Genomic DNA, 19,502 nt, shown 5'->3' with positions numbered 1-19,502 from the left:
TAAATGAATTAGTCAACTTGTTACCTGTGGCTTGAGTTTCCAATTCCGGAAAATGAAGCTAGTTTTCCTAAGCGTTATGAAATACATACCTAAGTGAGTAATTTCTAGAAGGTGAGGTTAATTTCATATATACATTACATTAAAGAAGTCTGAATCAGAAATCATTCACTCTGGTAAGCTCAGGATTTAACTGTGTGCTATTGGTTGACCAATACTGGAGGTTGAAAATGCAAATAACTCAGGAGAAAAAAAAATGCTGGTAAAAAGAAAAACTTAACGATCAAGGTGATATATGAAGAAAAGCACACAGAAGTACAAGTTGGATGGCAGAAGGATTTAGCACTTCAACACAAAATTAGTCTGTGAAGTAAAAATTAAAGGCAAAGTATGGGCGTGGGACTAAAAGACTCTATAATCAGAAACCAAGTTAACGTATAGTACTGGATCCTCTCTCTAAAATAAGTTTATCAAATTCTGACTTTGTAATTAGGTGGTAGGTACGAAAGTCAAATTGAAACATAGATATGTGAATATTTGTCAATCTTCTAGGAAAGATTAAAAACCTGAATAAAATATACATGCATCTAATTTTAGAAAAAAAGTGAGAATTTAAGGGGTAACTTTTAATTTTGACATAATTACTAGCTAATAGAAAAGCTGTAAGAATGTAAGTACAATGATGTCCCGCATACCCCTTACCTAGATTCTCTGTTTACATTTTCCCTTTATTAATCAAAAAGTGAGAATTTTTGGATTTCATTCTTGAGAATGAAAATTACTACTAGGAGAATCAAGTTTGGTTGGCATAAATTATACCTGAAAAACTTTTTTTAAAACTCTGGGAGCTTTCCCAGAAAAATACTCTATTACCATTAGCTGTTTAATTCCCATCTCATTTCAGTCACATATATACCTTCACTTATAGACTTCTTACTTCTTAAAAAATATTATTTACTACCAGATCAGATTAAAAAACCAAGCATTCTAATAAAAGTGTAATGACAAGACAATCCGAATACTGTTCTCATTTCACGCACACTAACTCTCTAAAAGAAGTTGTAAATATCCACTTCCCTTTACAAAGAGAACTAGATCAAAGAACATGCATCCTGTCTGTTCTCCATCAGACACACACAAGTCAACCTCCAAATTACAGATGACCGATTCAATTAGTTTTGTCCTCATCAAGTGATTAGAAATGGTACACTGCTTATGGGACTTCCCTGGTAGTCCAGTGGTTAAGACTCTGCACTCCCAACGTAGGGGGCCCAGGTTTGATCCCTGGTCAGGGAACTAGATCCCGCATACTGCAACTAACAGCCTGCATGCTAAAACTGAAAAAAAAAGATCCCGCGTGCCACAACTAAGACCTGGTGCAGCAAAATTAAAAAACAAAAGAAGAAATGGTACACTGCTTATGAAAAAAAATTTTTTTAAGTAAAAATTTCAGGTATTGTGGTTTTCACTCTTGCTAAACATTTTTTTATAACGTCAAAGCCTTCTATGAAGTATCTGTAGTTATTCTGGATTTAAGAAATTGCTAGTAGATGGTACTGAATGCTCAAAGGAGAGCAAGACCATGTTATAACAACAGTGCCAATGATAAAGGGGCACACAAATGCGTCATCAGATGGCAAATGGATGCTGACTACAGAGATGAAAATATTTTGTTACTGGGGACCAACAAGTTAATGACTAAACCATGAAGAGTTAGCAAACTTTAAGCTACCAAAGAGGAAGAGATTTATTACTTTGTTCCTAATGATTACAAAATCTGAGAGGGAACAGGAGTTACGAGGTGAAGACAGAGGGCGATTTTCCAGAAAGAGGGACAGGAAACAACCTCATCATTTGGTGAAGTACTGAAGGAGGATAAGGTATGCATCTTCACTCATTCATTAATGAATCTTGATTTATGTGTCGAGCACTCAGCTGCTGGTGATACGACCATGAGCAAAACGCGCCTGTCCTCCTGAGGGCTTAGGGAAGACAGACAGATCAAGTAATCACACAGAGAACAAGCTGTTATGAATGACGAGGCAGCACACAGCGCACAAGGCACCACAAAGTCTCCTAACAGGGACTCGTCTAGGCAGCATCAAGGCAGCAGTTCTTCTTGAGTCTCTGAAGAACGAGCTGACATCTGGATGGTAGCAGAGTCAAGGGGAAACTGTGTCAAGGGGCAAGGTCTGGAGGGAATAAAGAAAGAAGACAGCTACAAGGCCCAGGACTTTCCTCCAACCATTCTCACCAGGCTTTGGCATGGATATCTTAAAAAAAAAAAAAAAAGGTTATCCAAATGAAATTTCAAGGAGGGTCCTATATATACCCTCCCCCTCAACCAACTAAAATGCCTTCTCTCTGTCCTTCCCATATAGAAACTGGAGTCATAAATGATCTGAGAGAGGAGCTCCTGCTAAATAGGCTAAGGGAAGGTGGGTTCAGGGAGGGGTGAAGAGCCTTCCTGGCTGAAGGAACAATCTGTATGACTGCTCCCAGGCAGGAGATAAGACTTCTTTGAAACTGAAAGAAAAGAAAAGAGCAAGATACTAGAAGAGAGGCATAAAGCCTAATGTACCAAGACTGACTTGGTATTTATCCTAACAGCAATGGAAGGGACTTCCCTGGTGGCACAGTGGTTAAGAATCTGCCTGCCAATGCAGGGAACACGGGTTTGAGCCCTGGTCTGGGAAGATTCCATATGCCGCGGAGCAACTAAGCCTGTGTGCCACAACTACTGAAGCCCACCCGCCTAGAGCCCGTGCTCTGCAACAAGAGAAGCCACCGGAATGAGAAGCCCGCGCACCGCAAAGAAGAGTAGCCCCTGCTCGCCGCAACTAGAGAAAGCCCGCACACAGCAACGAAGACCCAACGCAGCCAAAAATAATAAATAAATAAATTTAAAAGCAATGGAAAAACCACTGAAAGGTCTTAAACAGGTGAAAGACGAGATTAGATCTGTATTTCTAAAAGGTGATTCTGGAGAAAATTGACATCAAGTGCCTTCTGATAACACGTACCATCATTTGTGTGGTATTCCTACCGAAAATAGTAACCCCAACCTAATTATGAGGAAACGTGAGACAAACCCATATTGAAAGATGTTATATAAAATAATTGGCCTGCACTCCTAAAAATGGCAAGGTCGTGAAAGACATAGAGACTGAAACTCTTCCAGATTAAAGGAGATTAAAGACGCGACCAAATGCGATGTGTGATCTGGATTGGATCCTAGACCAGTAAGTTATTTTTCTTTTTTGCTATAAAAGGCATTACAGTGAAATATGAACTGGTATAACTTGGGAAATGTACATAAGGTACAGAGCTCAGATACTTGTATAGTATCGACGTTAAGTTAACTGATTTTCTTTATTGTACTGTGGTTATGTAAGAGAATGTCCTTCTTATAAGACAGGCACGTAAGTATTTAGGTGGCAAAGGAGCATGGTGTCTATCTTTCAAATGGGTCAGAAAAAACTACATGCGTATGTAACATAAAGAGGCAGTGATAAAGCAAATGTGATAAAATGTTAGTAACTGGTAAGAGTAACTGGGAATTGTCTGTAACTATTCTTGCAACTTTTCTGTAAATCTGAAGCAATTTCAAAATAAAAAGTTACACAAAAAGAAGACTCTAGATTCAGACAGGGGCAAGAACAGAATTGAAGAAACTGGTTAGGAAGCTTTACCAGTAATGCCTGTAAAAGAGGATGATGACTACCACAGTAGCACTTAAGAGAAGTAACTGGATTCTAGAGCTATCTAGAAGGTAAAAATGACAATGCTTAATGAAAGGTTGGATGTGGGAAGCGAGGAAGGGGGCATCTAAGTGAACTCCCAGCTCTCTGGCTTTTATAACAGGGTGCCATTCCCTAAGATAGGGCAGCATGGGGGGAAACCAGGTCTGGGAGGGTGTACTCTCCTCTTCTGGACCAAGTCTAATCATAAACTCAGTTTGGGATATGGTGAGTTCTGAAGTGCTTTCAAAGGCACATCTGAGGAGAGAAACCGAGTAGGCATTTTGGATTTATGATTATGAATGTGGAACTCACATGTGGAACTTAACGAAAAATACACATTTGTAAGTTATTGTCTGGATGGTTATCGAGGCCCTGAGCATTTATCTTTTATTTTTTAAAATTTATTTATTTTTGGCTGTGTTGGGTCTTTGCTGCTGCACGTGGGCTTTCCCTACTTGCGGCGAGCGGGGGCTACTCTTCGTTGTGGTGTGCATGCTTCTCATTGCGGTGGCTTCTCTTGTTGCGGAGCACGGGCTCTAGGCACGAGGGCTTCAGTAGTTGTGGCACACGGGCTTAGTTGCCCCACAGCACGTGGGATCTTCCCGGACCAGGGCTTGAACCCGTGTCCCTGCCTTGGCAGGCGGATTCTTAACCAATGCGCCACCAGGGAAGTCCCTCTGAACATTTATTAAATTCCCTTGGTAGAGCCTCTGTGGCCAAGCACTGAATACTAAAGAATTCTCATGTGTGATGACCAGTTAGAGGAAAATGAATCTCCAACGTAGATAGAAGAGAAAGATTCAGAGAAGTAACGAAAACCAGGACTGTATTATCATGGAGGAGAGTGATGCTGAGTGGCTGAGGGTGAGGATGACAAATGCGTATTATAGCTAATGACGTGGAAGTCATTCGTGATTTACTGAAAGATGTTCTGGTGGCTGGTGTGGGCAAAGCAGACTGGGAAGGAGTTAGGAATGCTGAAGGGGAAAGTGGGGTTGAGAGAAGGTTAAAAAGATTTATTTTTTTTTACATTTTAAGTTAGAAGTGACAGCATAATTAAATGGGAAGGACTGAGTCAAGATGGAAAGATTCAAGATAAAGGAAAGATTACAATAGCGAAATGATGCAGAAGGAGAGAAGAGTTGAAATCCAGAGAAGACAAAGGGATTCATTCCTATGACAAATATTTACGGAGCAGCTACTGCATGCCAAGAACTCTTTTAGGCACTGGGAATACAGTGGAGAGCAAACAAAATCTCTGCCCTTATAAAACTTACCTTTTAGTGGAGAAGAAAGACAATATATAAACCAAGTATGTATATATGATGTAATGCGAAGTGCTCTGAAGACAAATAAAGCAGGATGAGGGGACAGAGAGGGACTGGGGATACTATTTTAGCCAAGTGGACCTCCAAGGTTTCTGGCCTGAGCAAATGAAGACATTTTTTGTAAGGAACTGCCATGGGCTGTTAATCATCCCATTAGTATAACCTCCCTCTGAGAGAAAAACAATGACAAGGGGAAGAGAGAGTAGAAGTGGATTCTGTATTCACTTGAGAATACAGAATTAGGTAAAGACAGGAATGAACAGGAAAGGGAAAACATGTAGCTAGGACTGTGTGCCCAACTCAGGTTTTGAACACCTAGATGATTCATGACCCTGCAGAGCATGGAGGCCCCCATTTCGGAACCCTCAGCATACCCTGTATTTTATTTTCTTTAGTAATTATCACAAGTATATAGCTATTTTTTGTACCACAAGTATAATTAAATCTTCAACTGTGTAATTCTTTCTCCTCTGACAGACTATAAATTCCATGAGGAAAGAAAAGTTGTCTTGTTTATGTCTGTATCCCCTGGTCTAGGACACTGCAGATTCTTAGCACCGAGTGAATGAACATTTTAAGCTTTGGAAGGAAACAGACAATGATATCAGGCTATTTTAATAAAAAACATGCAGTCATTTTTGTTGAGAAATATATATGACACCTACAGTTCCTAAATCAACTATAAATACATTTTTTTCCCCTTCTGGATAATATCTATGGATGGTAAAAGTATTTCTAAGTGCTGGATGTGATTATAACTGAATTTTATCAGCTATGCATAAAATGTAATCTGGAATTAACTCTGACCTTGTCCCCATCACCTTACTGTATCCCTTATCTTAGAAAAAAGGCAATCGTTGATTTTTTTTTTTTTTTCTTTGCGGTAGCGGGCGGCCCCTCCCGTTGCGGAGCACAGGCTCCAGACGCACAGGCTCAGCGGCCATGGATCACGGGCCTAGCCGCTCCGCGGCATGTGGGATCCTCCCGGACCGGGACACGAACCCGTGTCCTCTGCATCGGCAGGCGGCCTCTCAACCACTGCGCCACCAGGGAAGTCCCAATCGTTGATTTTTAATTCTACTTCTCCTAGATGGCTCACAGGGTTATCATTATGAATAATCATTGCACACAGTGAAGTCTTCAGCAGTGAATGAGATACGTTAGATGGTTTAACTAGCTCGTTATGCTTTTAAGCTCTTAAATCTGCTTTAGATAGCTTTTCTGTCTCCCCTCCTTCATGCGGTATCACTTTTTGCTGCTGGGAGTATATCTGCTTCTAAAAGTTACCCACTCCTTTTATAAAGTGCTGCTTCTAGATGACAGCAAGCTGGAAAACCAATCTCCTAGACAAGGTCTTAGTAAGAGTAAACAGTGCTGCCTGTAGGCCTGGGGTAATCTGTCTACTTTAAGACATGGACTTCAGCTTCATGTAAGATTCTATGATATCTACAGCTGACTAGTATGAAAATAATGCATAGATACCTATCAAAAAGAAATGTCAGGCTCTATGATGTCAAGTCCCTGCAAAGGCAGTTAAATGATTCTAAAATTCAATTCGTGGGGCTCATCAGTTGACCATTTATCAGCTCCTACATGAATTAGCAAGAAAGATGAAATATATATGACCTCACTTGCACTGAGTAGTTGCAGGAACATTTAACAGAAGCTCAGAAGAAGTTATAATAAAGAAGTCAATCAATAAATCAATACAACACTTTCCATCAACCCAGCCAAAGGAAATTATTTTGATGAAGAACATTTTTAAGGGAACAAAGTAAACTTAGGACAACACACAAGGTAGTGGTCATCTTGATGCTATTGTGTACCGTTTTTCAGCAAACCAAAGCTCATTTTGTCTCGGATGCATCAGCACATACCTTTGAACAAGTGGCAAAGGAAGGAAATTGAGGGTGGAAGTCATGTCCAGTCCACAGTCCAGCATAATGGTGGTTGATTTGAATTTGAGCACATTGCATGGTAAGGTTGGGTGCCCTGACAGGCAATACTGAAAAACAAACAAACAAACAAATCACTTTTGTCAATAATCAGTTACAGAAAAAGCCTAAAAAATAAAGTGAATTAAATAAAGCTGATCATCTTCTCTCTATTCAGCTAACTTTCTATATGGCTTCCTCCCTTTTACAGTGCTGGATACCACTTCCCCTAGCACTCAGCATCCTCAAAAATCTCAGATCATACCCAGTTCTTCGTGGGGTACCAACTTACATCTCAGGCAAGTAGCGTTTTGGAGGGGCCAAGGTTATTCTAAACAGAAGGTTTCCTGGCTGTAGTTTTCTGCTCTACTCTCACATGACACTTGCAAATTCTTACTATCCTGTCAGACCTAAGTACTGTGTAAAGTCAATAAAATTCTAAGCTGGAACCTCAAACTGTGCTACAGGTTAGGTTTGCTCCTCTGTAAATAAGTCGGGTGACTTTCCTCCAAGAGGAAATGCTTGGGAAGGGTTAACAAACAAGCATCAGTAAGGGGGTGATGGCTCAGCCTTGTCAGAAGAAATGACTCCAAAGGACAAGTGACTTCCCTGACGTGCAGACACTAGGCAGGAGTGAGGGACACCCATTCCCAACCAATCAAGAGCCTCTTGCCTGTGGCCACAGTCCTCAGAAGTCAAAGGGGCACAAGCCACAAAGGCGTATTCAAAGGGGAGTGATGAAGCAAACCAGCACACTGACCTCAAACATCCCTCAGCTCCTCCTCAATGGAGTGGGGATGACAAATACGCCACACTGAAAATTATTTATATGGGATGGACCCTGTGTCACCTTTCATAATTCGACTGCTGTTCTGAAGACAATGAATGAAAGAAGAGAGAAAAGACCTTTTCTCCCACTTCTCTCTTCTTCATTCCGTAGAAGCCTCCCTTGAACAACAAAGCCCAGAAGATGGAGGGGTCAATGGTTCCCATCTCCTGACAGACACATTCTTTCGGATTTAAGCACAAGTCAGGGTAGCGCGACATCAGTGCTTGCCCCCACATGGCCACCGCAGCGCACGCCAAGTCTTCGTTGCTCGTTGGTTCTGTCACTCGATAAATTTCCTAGTTTTCTCCAGAAGACATTACAGGAACTGATGAGTTTTTAAAACTGCAGGTTCTAAAAGGTCAGGAGCCAAGAAATTGTGAGTATTTTGCAACCTTCTTTTTTGGCCGCACTGCATGGCTTGTGGGATCTTAGTTCCCCGAGCAGGGATCGAACTCATAGCCCCTCACTGGAAGCACAGAGCCCTACCCACTGGACTGCCAGGGAAGTCCCTTGCGAGCTTCTTTATTCCAAGTTTGTGAAAGATAATTATATTTCCCAATCCATAATTCACAACTCATGGCCTGAAAGGGTACATGGTTACTTACAATGAAAACAGTAACAAAAAAAATACTAAAAAGTCCAGGAAGCATGATTTGGGTAATTATTCTTTACTTAAGTTCATTCTTTGATAGGTATCAGAACTACGGGAAAAATTTTCCTACTAATCAAAGCAGAGCTATTCCTATCCCACCCTTCTCCACCTGGTTCCCTATTGCTAGCTTGGTCTTTATCCCTATCTAAGAATTACGTATTTGTTAAAGAAAAACTATCTCAAAATGAACAGAAAGCACCCTGTTAAACCTGCCCCAAACATGACAGAGGACTTTCCTATACTTCCCCTTTATAAAGAAAAGAATCAGATACTCAGAAAAACCTAAAAAGAAAATAAATGAAATGTATATAATGGTTATTTCTGGGTTTAAAGATTATGGTGTAATTTTCTCCTTTCAGTTTTCTGCATTTTCCAAACATTTGACAATGAGCATTTACCATACTTTTATAATCAGAAAAAAAAATATGATTAAAACAGAACTGAAAATTTATCCAGTCACACTGAATGACAAAATCTTTTTTATCTTCATCTTTAAATCATGGATAACAAGTTGCAGCAGAAGACAGAAGATGGACATGTAAAAGCTTCTGCTCAAAAGATTTCAGGCAAAGGAAGTTAGCCAACAGACTTTACATTTGCTCTTATCGTCCAAGGATAAAGAAAGGTGAGGAACACTTTATAAGGGCCATAACTGAATGGGAGAAACATTTTCAGAGCATCTACTGAAAGAGCGCCAGACCTTGATCTCACTAGCTCCAATTTTATGGATCAGGAAATTGAGTTTTACACAGTTTGAAGGGCTTGTCTGAGAAGAGAGAGCCAAAGACACACAGCAAGGTCTCCTGACTCCATAGATCCCACTTGTGCTTCCCAAAGTGCACTGCTCACTTTGTGGGTCAACTCAGTCTGCTGAGACACAGAGTAACTGTCACCAGTAAATGAGGCACCTGGCAAGGTTCCCGAAGTTTCCCTGGCTCCAGTGGTACTCTTTGCACGTTTCTAATATGCTGCCTACAGTCACCAAGCAGATTATAATCTAGCGAGAGGTAGGGACTAATACACAAAAACATTAAGTAATCATGTGATTTTAATTTTGCAATTAGAAATAAATATGACAGAAAATTTGAAAAATACCAGAAAGAAAAATATTACCCACAGCATTTCTACAGTCCCTGTCTTTTTTCATATTTGTAAAAGCTATAATTTTGGTGCACCTATTGCTCTGTATGCTGCTTTTAAGATTCATGGCTGTGTTTTGTCTATGTTGCATATCACTTCATTTTATTGGCTGCCTAAGTAAATATACCATCACTTGTTTAATTATTCTCTTACTGTTGAACATTTAGGGCTGCTTTCAGTTGCTTTATTACAAACATGGCTGTGGTGATAACTTTAGTGCTCAAGGCTTTTTCCATATTGGACTGTTTCTTCAGAGGATTCCCAGAAGTGGCATTAACTAGGTCAAAAAATATGAGCATTTTATGGCTTTTGAAATATGCTGCCAAAATGCTTTCCAAAAAAGGCTGTGCCTATTTACAATGTCATCACGAATATAGCAGAAGATCTGTTTCACTGCTTATTCCCATCAGCATTATGGTCAAAACCATCTAGAATCTACACCAAAATGCCTCTATAATGTTAGTACATGTTAGTAGCAGCTATCTAGGAGCAATTAAATGGCCCTAAACAGGAAATCAACTACTTGATAAATGAATTAATTTTGAGAGGCAGTTTGAAGCAATGATTTAAAGCAGGGAGTTTGAAGTAAGACTGCCTAGGCTCAAATCTTGGTTGTGCTCACTACCGTGTGATTTGGGGAAAGTTACTTAACTTCGCCAAGATTGAGCTTCCTTATCTGCAGGATGCAGTAATAGAAGCTACCCTCCTACTAAAGTTGTGAGGGCTAAATGAATAGATACAGAACCTGACACACAGTATGTGCTCATGGTTGCTATAGTTATAAAATCATTAAGAGGCTGAAGAGGTCACCTAAATATTTTTTTTTGGGGGGGGCACCTAAGTTTACAGGATTTTAGAGAAGAGATTCTATTCTGTGTGGCATTCACTAATGTTTTAGACATCTGTGTATCCCATAAGACTAGGTAAAGGGAATGAATAATTTTACAAATATTTTTCTATTGCTAGTTTTCCCTCCAGGAAGATACAGTTACTACTGAGTACAGAAGCGAATATTGTAGCCAACATAAGGTTTTACAATTTTTATTTTTTCTAGCTTAATAAGCACACAGCAGTGCTTTCATGTTAATTTTATTTCTACTTAATAACAAAGCAGATTTTTCTGTGTAATAATTTATTATCTATATTTCCTCATGTGCCTGCTGATTTCTTTTTACCACTGAACAAATCTGGTTTCAGAACTTATATATGCTTAACATATATAAGCATTGTTTATATTTTTTGGGTAAAAATTTTTATCAGTTATACTTAGTACATGTATTTCTCATTCTCTTACTTTCATTTAAAAAAGTTTTATTATGGAAAATTTCAAACATACAGGTAAGCAAAATTAGTACAGTAAACTCCCATTACTCAGATTTAACAACTATCCATATTCTGCCTTTCTCTTTGTTGCTTTCCTTTTTTAAAAAAAATGTATTTATTTATTTATTTATGGCTGTGTTGGGTCTTCGTTTCTGTGCATGGGCTTTCTCTAGTTGTGGCAAGCGGGGGCCACATTTCTAACTGCAGAAATCTTAAATTTCTGCAGTTAGATGTGTAGCTGATTAAAATATGCATTCAGGTTACAGATAGTCCTGTAAGTGATGCTCTGGATATATTTTACAAGTTTACATTGTGTTTTCAATTTACCCGTTTCTAAATACAATGAAATTTCTATTGTGATTTCTACTTTGAGCTACAAAAGAACTGTGTGTTGTGTGTGTTTGGTTTAACTTCCAAATATAAAGGTGGAAATGGTTATCTTTTGGTTACTGATTTCTAATTTTCTTGTGGGCAGGGAACAGATTTTATAATACTTTTTTGATATTTACTGAAACTTGCTTTGTAAGTCTGTACACTGTGAATAGCTGATTTTTACAAATGATCCAGTGTGCATGAAAATTGGAAATATATAATCTAATTGTTGTACATAGAGCAGATTAAGTTTATTATCTTATCTAAATCTCCTATATCCTTACCTACTTTGAGTCTTAGGAGAGAAGAAACTGGCAATTTCTTCTTGTAATTCTGTCATATTTTGCTTTATACACCTTGAGGCTATATTGCTAGGTACATAATGGTTAGGATTAATACTAGTGCATGGTTTACCATTATGTAATGCTCTTTGTCTTAAAATCTATTTCTAGATTTATTTCTAAATAATATAGCTATACCAATTTTTCCTTCAGTCAACAGTCTTCTTTTTTTTTTTTGCGGTACGTGGGCCTCTCACTGTTGTGGCCTCTCCCGTTGTGGAGCACAGGCTCCGGACCTGCAGGCTCAGCGGCCATGGCTCACAGGCCCAGCCGCTCCGCGGCATGTGGGATCTTCCCGGACTGGGGCACGAACCCGTGTCCCCTGCATCGGCAGGCGGACTCTCAACCACTGCGCCACCAGGGAAGCCCAGTCTTCTGTTTTTTTAAATGAAATTTTACACATATACACACACAGTTAAAAATGAATCACCAATTTGAGAGGCAACTACTTTTGACTCTTACAGTTATTTCTTCTAGTTACCTCTGTATTTCTCAATAATATTGTTATCCTGTTATTTCTTGAGTTCTTGAATTTTAGTTGTTGTTGATTTTTTTCTACTATGGAAGCTATTTACAAATAGATGAAACTTTGCTATGGTCCGTAACCAAGATATGTACAAAAGGATTCCCTATCACATTTGAAGCAATGCACATGAAGGCAACTGCCAAATTCCTTGGAGTGGATAAAAGAAATTTAAAAGGAAAGAGAAGTTTTTTTTTTTTTTTTTTTTTTTTTGCGGTAAGCGGGCCTCTCACTGTTGTGGCCTCTCCTGTTGCGGAGCACAGGCTCCGGACACACAGGCTCAGCGGCCATGACTCACGGGCCCAGCCGCTCCGCGGCATGTGGGATCTTCCCGGACAGGGGCACGAACCTGTGTCCCCTGAACCTGTGTCCCCTGCATTGGCAGGCGGACTCTCAACCACTGTGCCACCAGGGAAGCCCAGAAAGAGAAGTTTGTGTAACAGATTCACGTACTGATCAACACCATCATTAAAGCAACTTGTCATGGTTCAATTCTCAGTGTTGCTTTTTCCCTCAGTGCTATGTAAATAAAAGAAAGATATGTCCTAACAATAGTACTGTAGAGTCAATGAATTATTTTACATTATTTTTCACAGTTAATGGATTATTTACTATCATTTTAACCAATTTACTTGTTCACCAATCCTTCTTGTATCCCATTCCTTGGGTTCAATTCCCTTTTTCCTGAAATACATCCTTTAGTCTACTTCCTTTAAATGGTGTTCAAAATGTAAACTCTTAGTCATTATTAGTCTGGAAATTTCTTAATTTTGAATTTACTCCTCAACAGTGATGGTGGTGGAATTATAGGGTACCAAGTTACCTTAGAACGGTAAAAATACTAATCCAACTGTCTTCTGGCATCTATCATAGCTGATGAGAAATCTGCTGCCAGTCTAACTGGTAATCCCTTATAGGTTGCTATTAAAATCTATTTGCCATTGATGTTTTGATCTTTCATTAAGATGTACATTGGCATGATTTTCTTTTTTTGGGGGGGATTATACTTTTAACATATAAAGACTCATCTTTGACAACTGTGAAAAACACTGTCACTCATTATCATCTTGAATACGATTTTTCCTCCATTCTTCCTAGTTTCTACTAGTGGAATGCCTATTAAATACTCATTGTAATGTTTCATTTTACTCTGTCTCTGTAACTAAATTATCCTTTCATATTTTGCTTTTATAGTCCTGTACAGTGCATTCTGGATACTTTCCTCAGCTCTATCTTAATTTGCTAATTCTTTCTTATTGGTGTCAAGTCTGCTATTTAACTCAACTTTTCAATGACTGCTTTTCATTTCTAGAAGTTCTCTTTAAAAAACAGCATCTTGCTCTTTTCATAGGTTTGATATCTTCGTATATGTCTTTGATCATTTTAACGTTTTAATTTTAGAATCTCCATCAGATCGTACAATTGTCTGAAGTTCTTGGGAGTCTTGTTATGTTTGCTGATTCTAACTCATGGTGGCTTTCATTACTGTTGTTTTAAAATTCTGGATGGTGAGTCCATCTTTGGTGGGCTACATCTGTGGGAATTCTATGTAGAACAGGTTGAGGCAGGTCCCCAAGAAGTATCTTGAGATCAATCTTTAAGTTGATTTCTCAGCTTGAATATTTGTACTTATAGGGGAGCATACAAATCAGACTTTCATACTCTCAAAGCACCGGCACAAGCTCCTTGCACAGACAATCTTCCTTATTGACCTCTTAAGCAAGCAAATGGTATTTTTCTAATACTCCTTTCATACGTAGCTCTTGGGGGTTTCTGGTTACTGATTTTGAAATGTGTTTCTGAATATTACAACGATTACTAAGAAGACTCATATTATGACCTCAGATTTCAGCAAATCTAACACTTAAAAAGCTGCTATGAACACAAAATGACAACCAGCCAATCCAGCCTCACAGAAATCTTCAAAAGCAGTATGAATTACTGTAAACTTCAGGGGAAAACCCACCACAACCACAAAACACAAAACAAAACAACAACACAAGAATTTGGCAAATCAACTATATCTCATAAAAAAATAAAAAATAAAGAATTTGGCAAGTTAGTACATTTGGTAAATTTGGCAATTTCATCATATGGCAAATTTAATTTTAGTGAGTTGCCTTTGAGAAATATTTAAGTCTGTCTTTTGCAGAAAGAACCATGGACTAAAACATCATATATGTTCTTCTCTTTCCTAGTCTTATTTAAAATAATTATAATATACATAGTTATTATGATATGGTATTTATTAAATGTCAGGCACTCTGCAAGAACTTTACATTTAATTCCTTTAATCCTCCCAGGAATGCTATGAGGTAGGAACTATATTCCCATTTTACAGAGGAAAAAAATGAAGCACAGAAATTATGAGGTCCCAAAGCTGTAAAGGCTGTGCCAGGACTTGAACCCAGGCGAATGAGATCCAGAGAGAGTTCACTTCACCACCACAGCATGCTATGCTACAGAGAGAAAGGAATTGTCAGAGACTAAGAAAAATTTGCAGAGATGATGTGCTCTAAAAGGCCATACTTTGAGTTGATAAGAATATAGACTGAATTTATAAGCTAGTGAACAAAGAAAATTAATTAGCTGGCTAATATAAGGTAAAGCAAAGATTAAATTATTAAATATGTCTGCAATCCATCATAAGCAGTAATTTTCTTTTGTTGAGTTTTCCCTTCCATTCAAAAAAAGAAAGAAACAAACAAAAAGGTGATAAGATTCTCTCACTCTAAAGCAGTTTTACTGCTGAAACTACCTTTAAATATCTGTAATGTAACCTATAACCTTTAGGTTGAGTTAATGCCGAAAGCTGTTTAATCTTGTTCAGGAGAATTGTACACACCATAAAGGAACTTTTTTACAGGTAAGAGTGTTAATGAAGTAAGTTGTAAATGACATCACATTTTTTTCCTATTTTTCTCCTTTTTCTATTTAATCAACACATATATTCACTGTGGAGACCTATGAGCAGAGAAAAGAGGTTCAGTTTTCTTTTCTCTCTGGCAGTGGAATAGACTTTGGTTCTTTCTGATTCAAATATAACATTAAAAAGATATGTCTAGGGGCTTCCCTGGTGGTGCAGTGGTTGAGAGTGCGCCTGCCGATGCAGGGGACGTGGGTTCGTGCCCCGGTCCGGGAGGATCCCACATGCCGCGGAGCGGCTGGGCCCGTGAGCCATGGCCACTGAGCCTGCGCGTCTGGAGCTTGTGCTCCGCAACGCGAGAGGCCACGACAGTGAGAGGCCCAAGTACAGCAAAAAAAAAAAAAAAAAAGATATGTCTAGCAAATTGATTTTTATGTAATGCTTTTGCTTCCTGGCACAACATTAGAAAACCTATCAGCATAATTCACACATAAATGAATACAGGGAAAAACAAATCTTAAAAGATTCCAAAAATGTATTTAAAAAACTCAACATCAATTCAAAGGCAAAAACTCTTACCAAACTATAAATAGAAAAATATTTCTTTAATCTGATAAAGGGTTCTAACCAAATCCTACATCATAGTTGATGATGTAGCATAAGAAACAGTTCCCTCAACATCAAGAACAAAAGGATACCCACTATGACTGCTTAAATTTAATACTATACTGGAAATGATATATAATGCAATAAGACAAGAAAAATAAAGGATAAAATGATTAGAAGTGGAGAAATAAAATGTCACTGTCCACAGATGATATTATTAGAAGACATTCTGAAGGAAACCTATTACAACTAATAGGAGAGTTCATCAAGACTGCTAGATAGAAAAAAATCAATGTACAAAAATTGAGTTCTTACATGCCAGCCATGAACGATCAGTAAAAGTAGTAAGAATTAAAATGAGAATACCATTCATATGGCAAAAAATTAAATGTATCATAAAATAAAAGAGAAGTATAAAATCACATAAAAACTTTTAAAAACCTATAAAACTCTCCTTAAAAATAACGTTAATTGGAAAGGAAAATAAACTCTTGTTAAAAATAGAAATAAATAGGTAAGAGAGATTAAGAGGTTCAAACTTCCAGATGCAAAATTAATGAGTCATGGGTTTGAAATATACAGTGTGGAGAATATAATCAATAATTATATAATATCTTTGTATGGTGACAGATGGTACTAGACTTATCATGGTGATCATTTTGAAATATATAGAAATACTGAATCACTATGTTGTGTAATGGGAACTAATAGTTATACGTCAATTATACTTCAAAACAAACAAACAAACAAACTCATAGAAAAAGAGATCAAATCTGTGGTTACCAGAGGTGGGGGTGGGGGGAGGAGGAATTGGATGAAGGTGGTCAAAAGGTACAAATTTCCAGTTATAAGATAGGTAAGTACTAGGAATATAATATATAACATGATAAATATAATTAACACTGCTCTATCTTATATATGAAAGCTGATAAGAGAGTAAATCCTAAGAGTTCTCATCACAAGGAAAAAAAATTTTTCTATTTCTTTAATTTTATACCTATATGAAATGATCAGTGTTCACTAAATTTACTGTGGTCATCATCTTGTGCTATATGTAAGTTAAATCATTATGCTGTACACCTTAAACTGATACAGTGCTGTATGTTAATTATATCTCATTAAAACTGGAAGAAAAAAAGGTAAAAAACAAAGGGAAACTTAGCTGAAAAAAAAAGACTCTGAGACAAATAAAAGGTGAGAGAATTCATTGCCAACAGACTCTGTTACAAAAATGTTAAGGAAGTTCTTTAGAAAGAAGGAAGATTATAATAGAATCTATAAAAAAAGTGAAGAACTCTGAAAGTGGTGAAAATAAAAGAAAATATAAAAAGCTACTTTTCTTTTAAAAATTGTTTAAAAACATAATTAACTGTCTAAAGGAAAAATGGTAACAACATATTGTGGAATTTATAACATGTATAAAAATAAAATGTGTGAGCACCACAGCACAAAGAATGGCAGGGAGGACTTGGAAGTACACCGTTGTAAGGTTCTTACGTTATACGTGAAGTGAGCCAATTCCTTAAAATAAATCTCTCTACTAAAAAAAAAAAAAAAATAAGTTCTTACTAATCTACTTTTTATGGAAATTAAGAATCATATGAGGGCTTCCCTGGTGGCGCAGTGGTTGAGAATCTGCCTGCCAATGCAGGGAACACGAGTTCGAGCCCTGGTCTGGGAAGATCCCACCTGCCACAGAGCAACTAGGCCCCTGAGCCACAACTACTGAGCTTGCGCATCTGGAGCTTGTGCTCCGCAACAAGAGAGGCCGCGATAGTGAGAGGCCCGTGCACCACGATGAAGAGTGGCCACCGCTCGCCGCAACTAGAGAAAGCCCACACACAGAAATGAAGACCCAACACAGCCAAAAATAAATAAATAAATAAAATTAAAAAAAAATCATATGAAAGAGTCAAGGGCTATGATTAGCTAAAAAATATTAAAGAACAATGATTAGAGAGGATTTAAGTTTTCTGGTATTACAACTTACTATAATGTAATTAACAGTAGGATGTTGCACTAAGATAGGTAATGGACCAATGGAAAAGGAATAAACAGTCCAGAAAAGAGACACATACATGTCTAGGACATATGATAAAAGTACCATTGTCAACATATGGTGCTGGGAAAGTTTGTAACCCATTTGGAAAAAATTATTTCACACCACACAAAAAAATTAATTCCAGATGCCTTAAATATTTAAGATATGAAGACAAAAACTTTACAACTTGTAGTGAAAAATAAAACAAAAAGAGGAAAATACCTTATCACTCTGGGATAGTGGAGAATTTCTTAAGAGACAAGAAGCACAAACTGTAAGACAAAGATTCATATATTTGACTATGGTACTTTGAAAATCTTCAAAAGACACCATTAACAGAGTGAAAACACAAGCCAGAGATTGAGAGAAGATATTTCCATTATGTGTTATTAAAAAAAGCATTGGGAACCTATTCAGTATAAAAAGCTCGTACAAATCAACAACAATAAAAAGATTTTAAAACTCAACAGAAATGGACTTCCCTGGCAGTCCAGTGGTTAAGACTCTGCGCTTCCACTGCAGAGGGCATGGGTTGGATCCCTGGTTGGGGAAGTTCGGCATGCTGCACAGTGCAGCCAAAAAGAAATAAACCAAAAACCAAAAAAACCCAACAGAATGGGAAAAAAAAGAGTGGTCAAAAAATAAAGATATAAAGAACTCAGTATCATTAGAATCAAGGACATGCAAAATAAAACAATAATTGATAGGCTAAATAAGACAATTTAGATAGGCTAAAATTAGACTAATAATACAATGTATTGGAAATATGTAGTCAAAATGTAGTATAAATTGGTACAATCATTCTGGAGGATAATTTGGCAATACCTAATAATACTGAATATACACACACCTTAACATATACTAAACTAATAAAAGCACATATGGGTATGATACACATCAACTTGAAGAAAGTAGCAACCTCTGGAGAGGGAGGAAAAGTAAAGGTTGGGGATCTTAGCTTTAGATACAACTTATGTCAAAAGCGGGGAGGGGAGGAAGGAGATCTGATCTAAAAAAAAAAAAGGTAAACTATTAACATCTATTTAATGTTAGTAATGAGGCCAAGAGTGTCTTTCCTGTATGGTTATCAGACACCTCTCCGCAGACATCAGAATTATGTAACTATACCTTTCCTACTATTGTCAAAATTTGTAGTGCTCTTTTCCTTATGACAAAAGTCTCATGGTACAAAAATAAAATCTAGGAGATCTTAATGGATATTTTAGTATTAGTATAGCATTTGCTAGGTATACTTGTTAATTTTCAAGGAACTACTAATGATTAATAGTTCATGATTTTCATTTTGATACTATATTTCTCCTGATGCAAAGTGAACAACACTTACAACTACTGACATGGCAATGGAAATGAAATAAAGTGAGACTGCTACCTCATGATTCAACAAGATATTGCCTTGGAGGAAGGAAACAAAACTAACTCCCAGTTTTGTCTAAATTTTTGAGATTACGTTAGTAACTTTAATAAACTCCTTGATGCTTTATAGTCTTATGCAGTTTGGCAAAACACTTCTCTAACAAGATTCAGCAAAGCTTTTTAATTTTATGAGAAGATTTTCAAATGATATTGATAATTATCTAATTACCAGAAATGTTATATTAATATGATAGTTATATTTATAAAACATACATATTCATAAAAATACACATCAAAGCTGACACTTGAAAGGGAATTCTAAAAATAAAAGTAGACCCTTGCTTAGAAAGGAGTAGGAATTGAAAATATCATTGTATGAATTACCTTCACTAACAATAAGAATTATTGACAAATATTTTCTATACAATATTTA

General features: G+C 37.4%; 1 protein-coding gene across 3 annotated transcripts in view; it reads right to left on the bottom strand.

Moving 5' to 3' along the window:
• The window catches only part of INTS9 (integrator complex subunit 9), a 109,045-nt gene that overhangs the window by 70,984 nt on the left and 18,559 nt on the right, over positions 1-19,502 (bottom strand). For all 3 annotated transcript variants that reach the window (XM_079925771.1, XM_079925769.1, XM_079925768.1), the window contains exon 2: positions 6,946-7,073. In XM_079925771.1, the coding sequence (XP_079781897.1) occupies positions 6,946-7,073 (128 nt within the window). The remainder of the gene's footprint in view (positions 1-6,945; positions 7,074-19,502) is intronic.

This window comes from Stenella coeruleoalba, assembly GCF_951394435.1.
Source record: "Stenella coeruleoalba genome assembly, chromosome: 7".
Lineage (NCBI taxonomy): Eukaryota > Metazoa > Chordata > Mammalia > Artiodactyla > Delphinidae > Stenella > Stenella coeruleoalba.
This window is presented reverse-complemented; position numbering and strand designations above follow the sequence as displayed.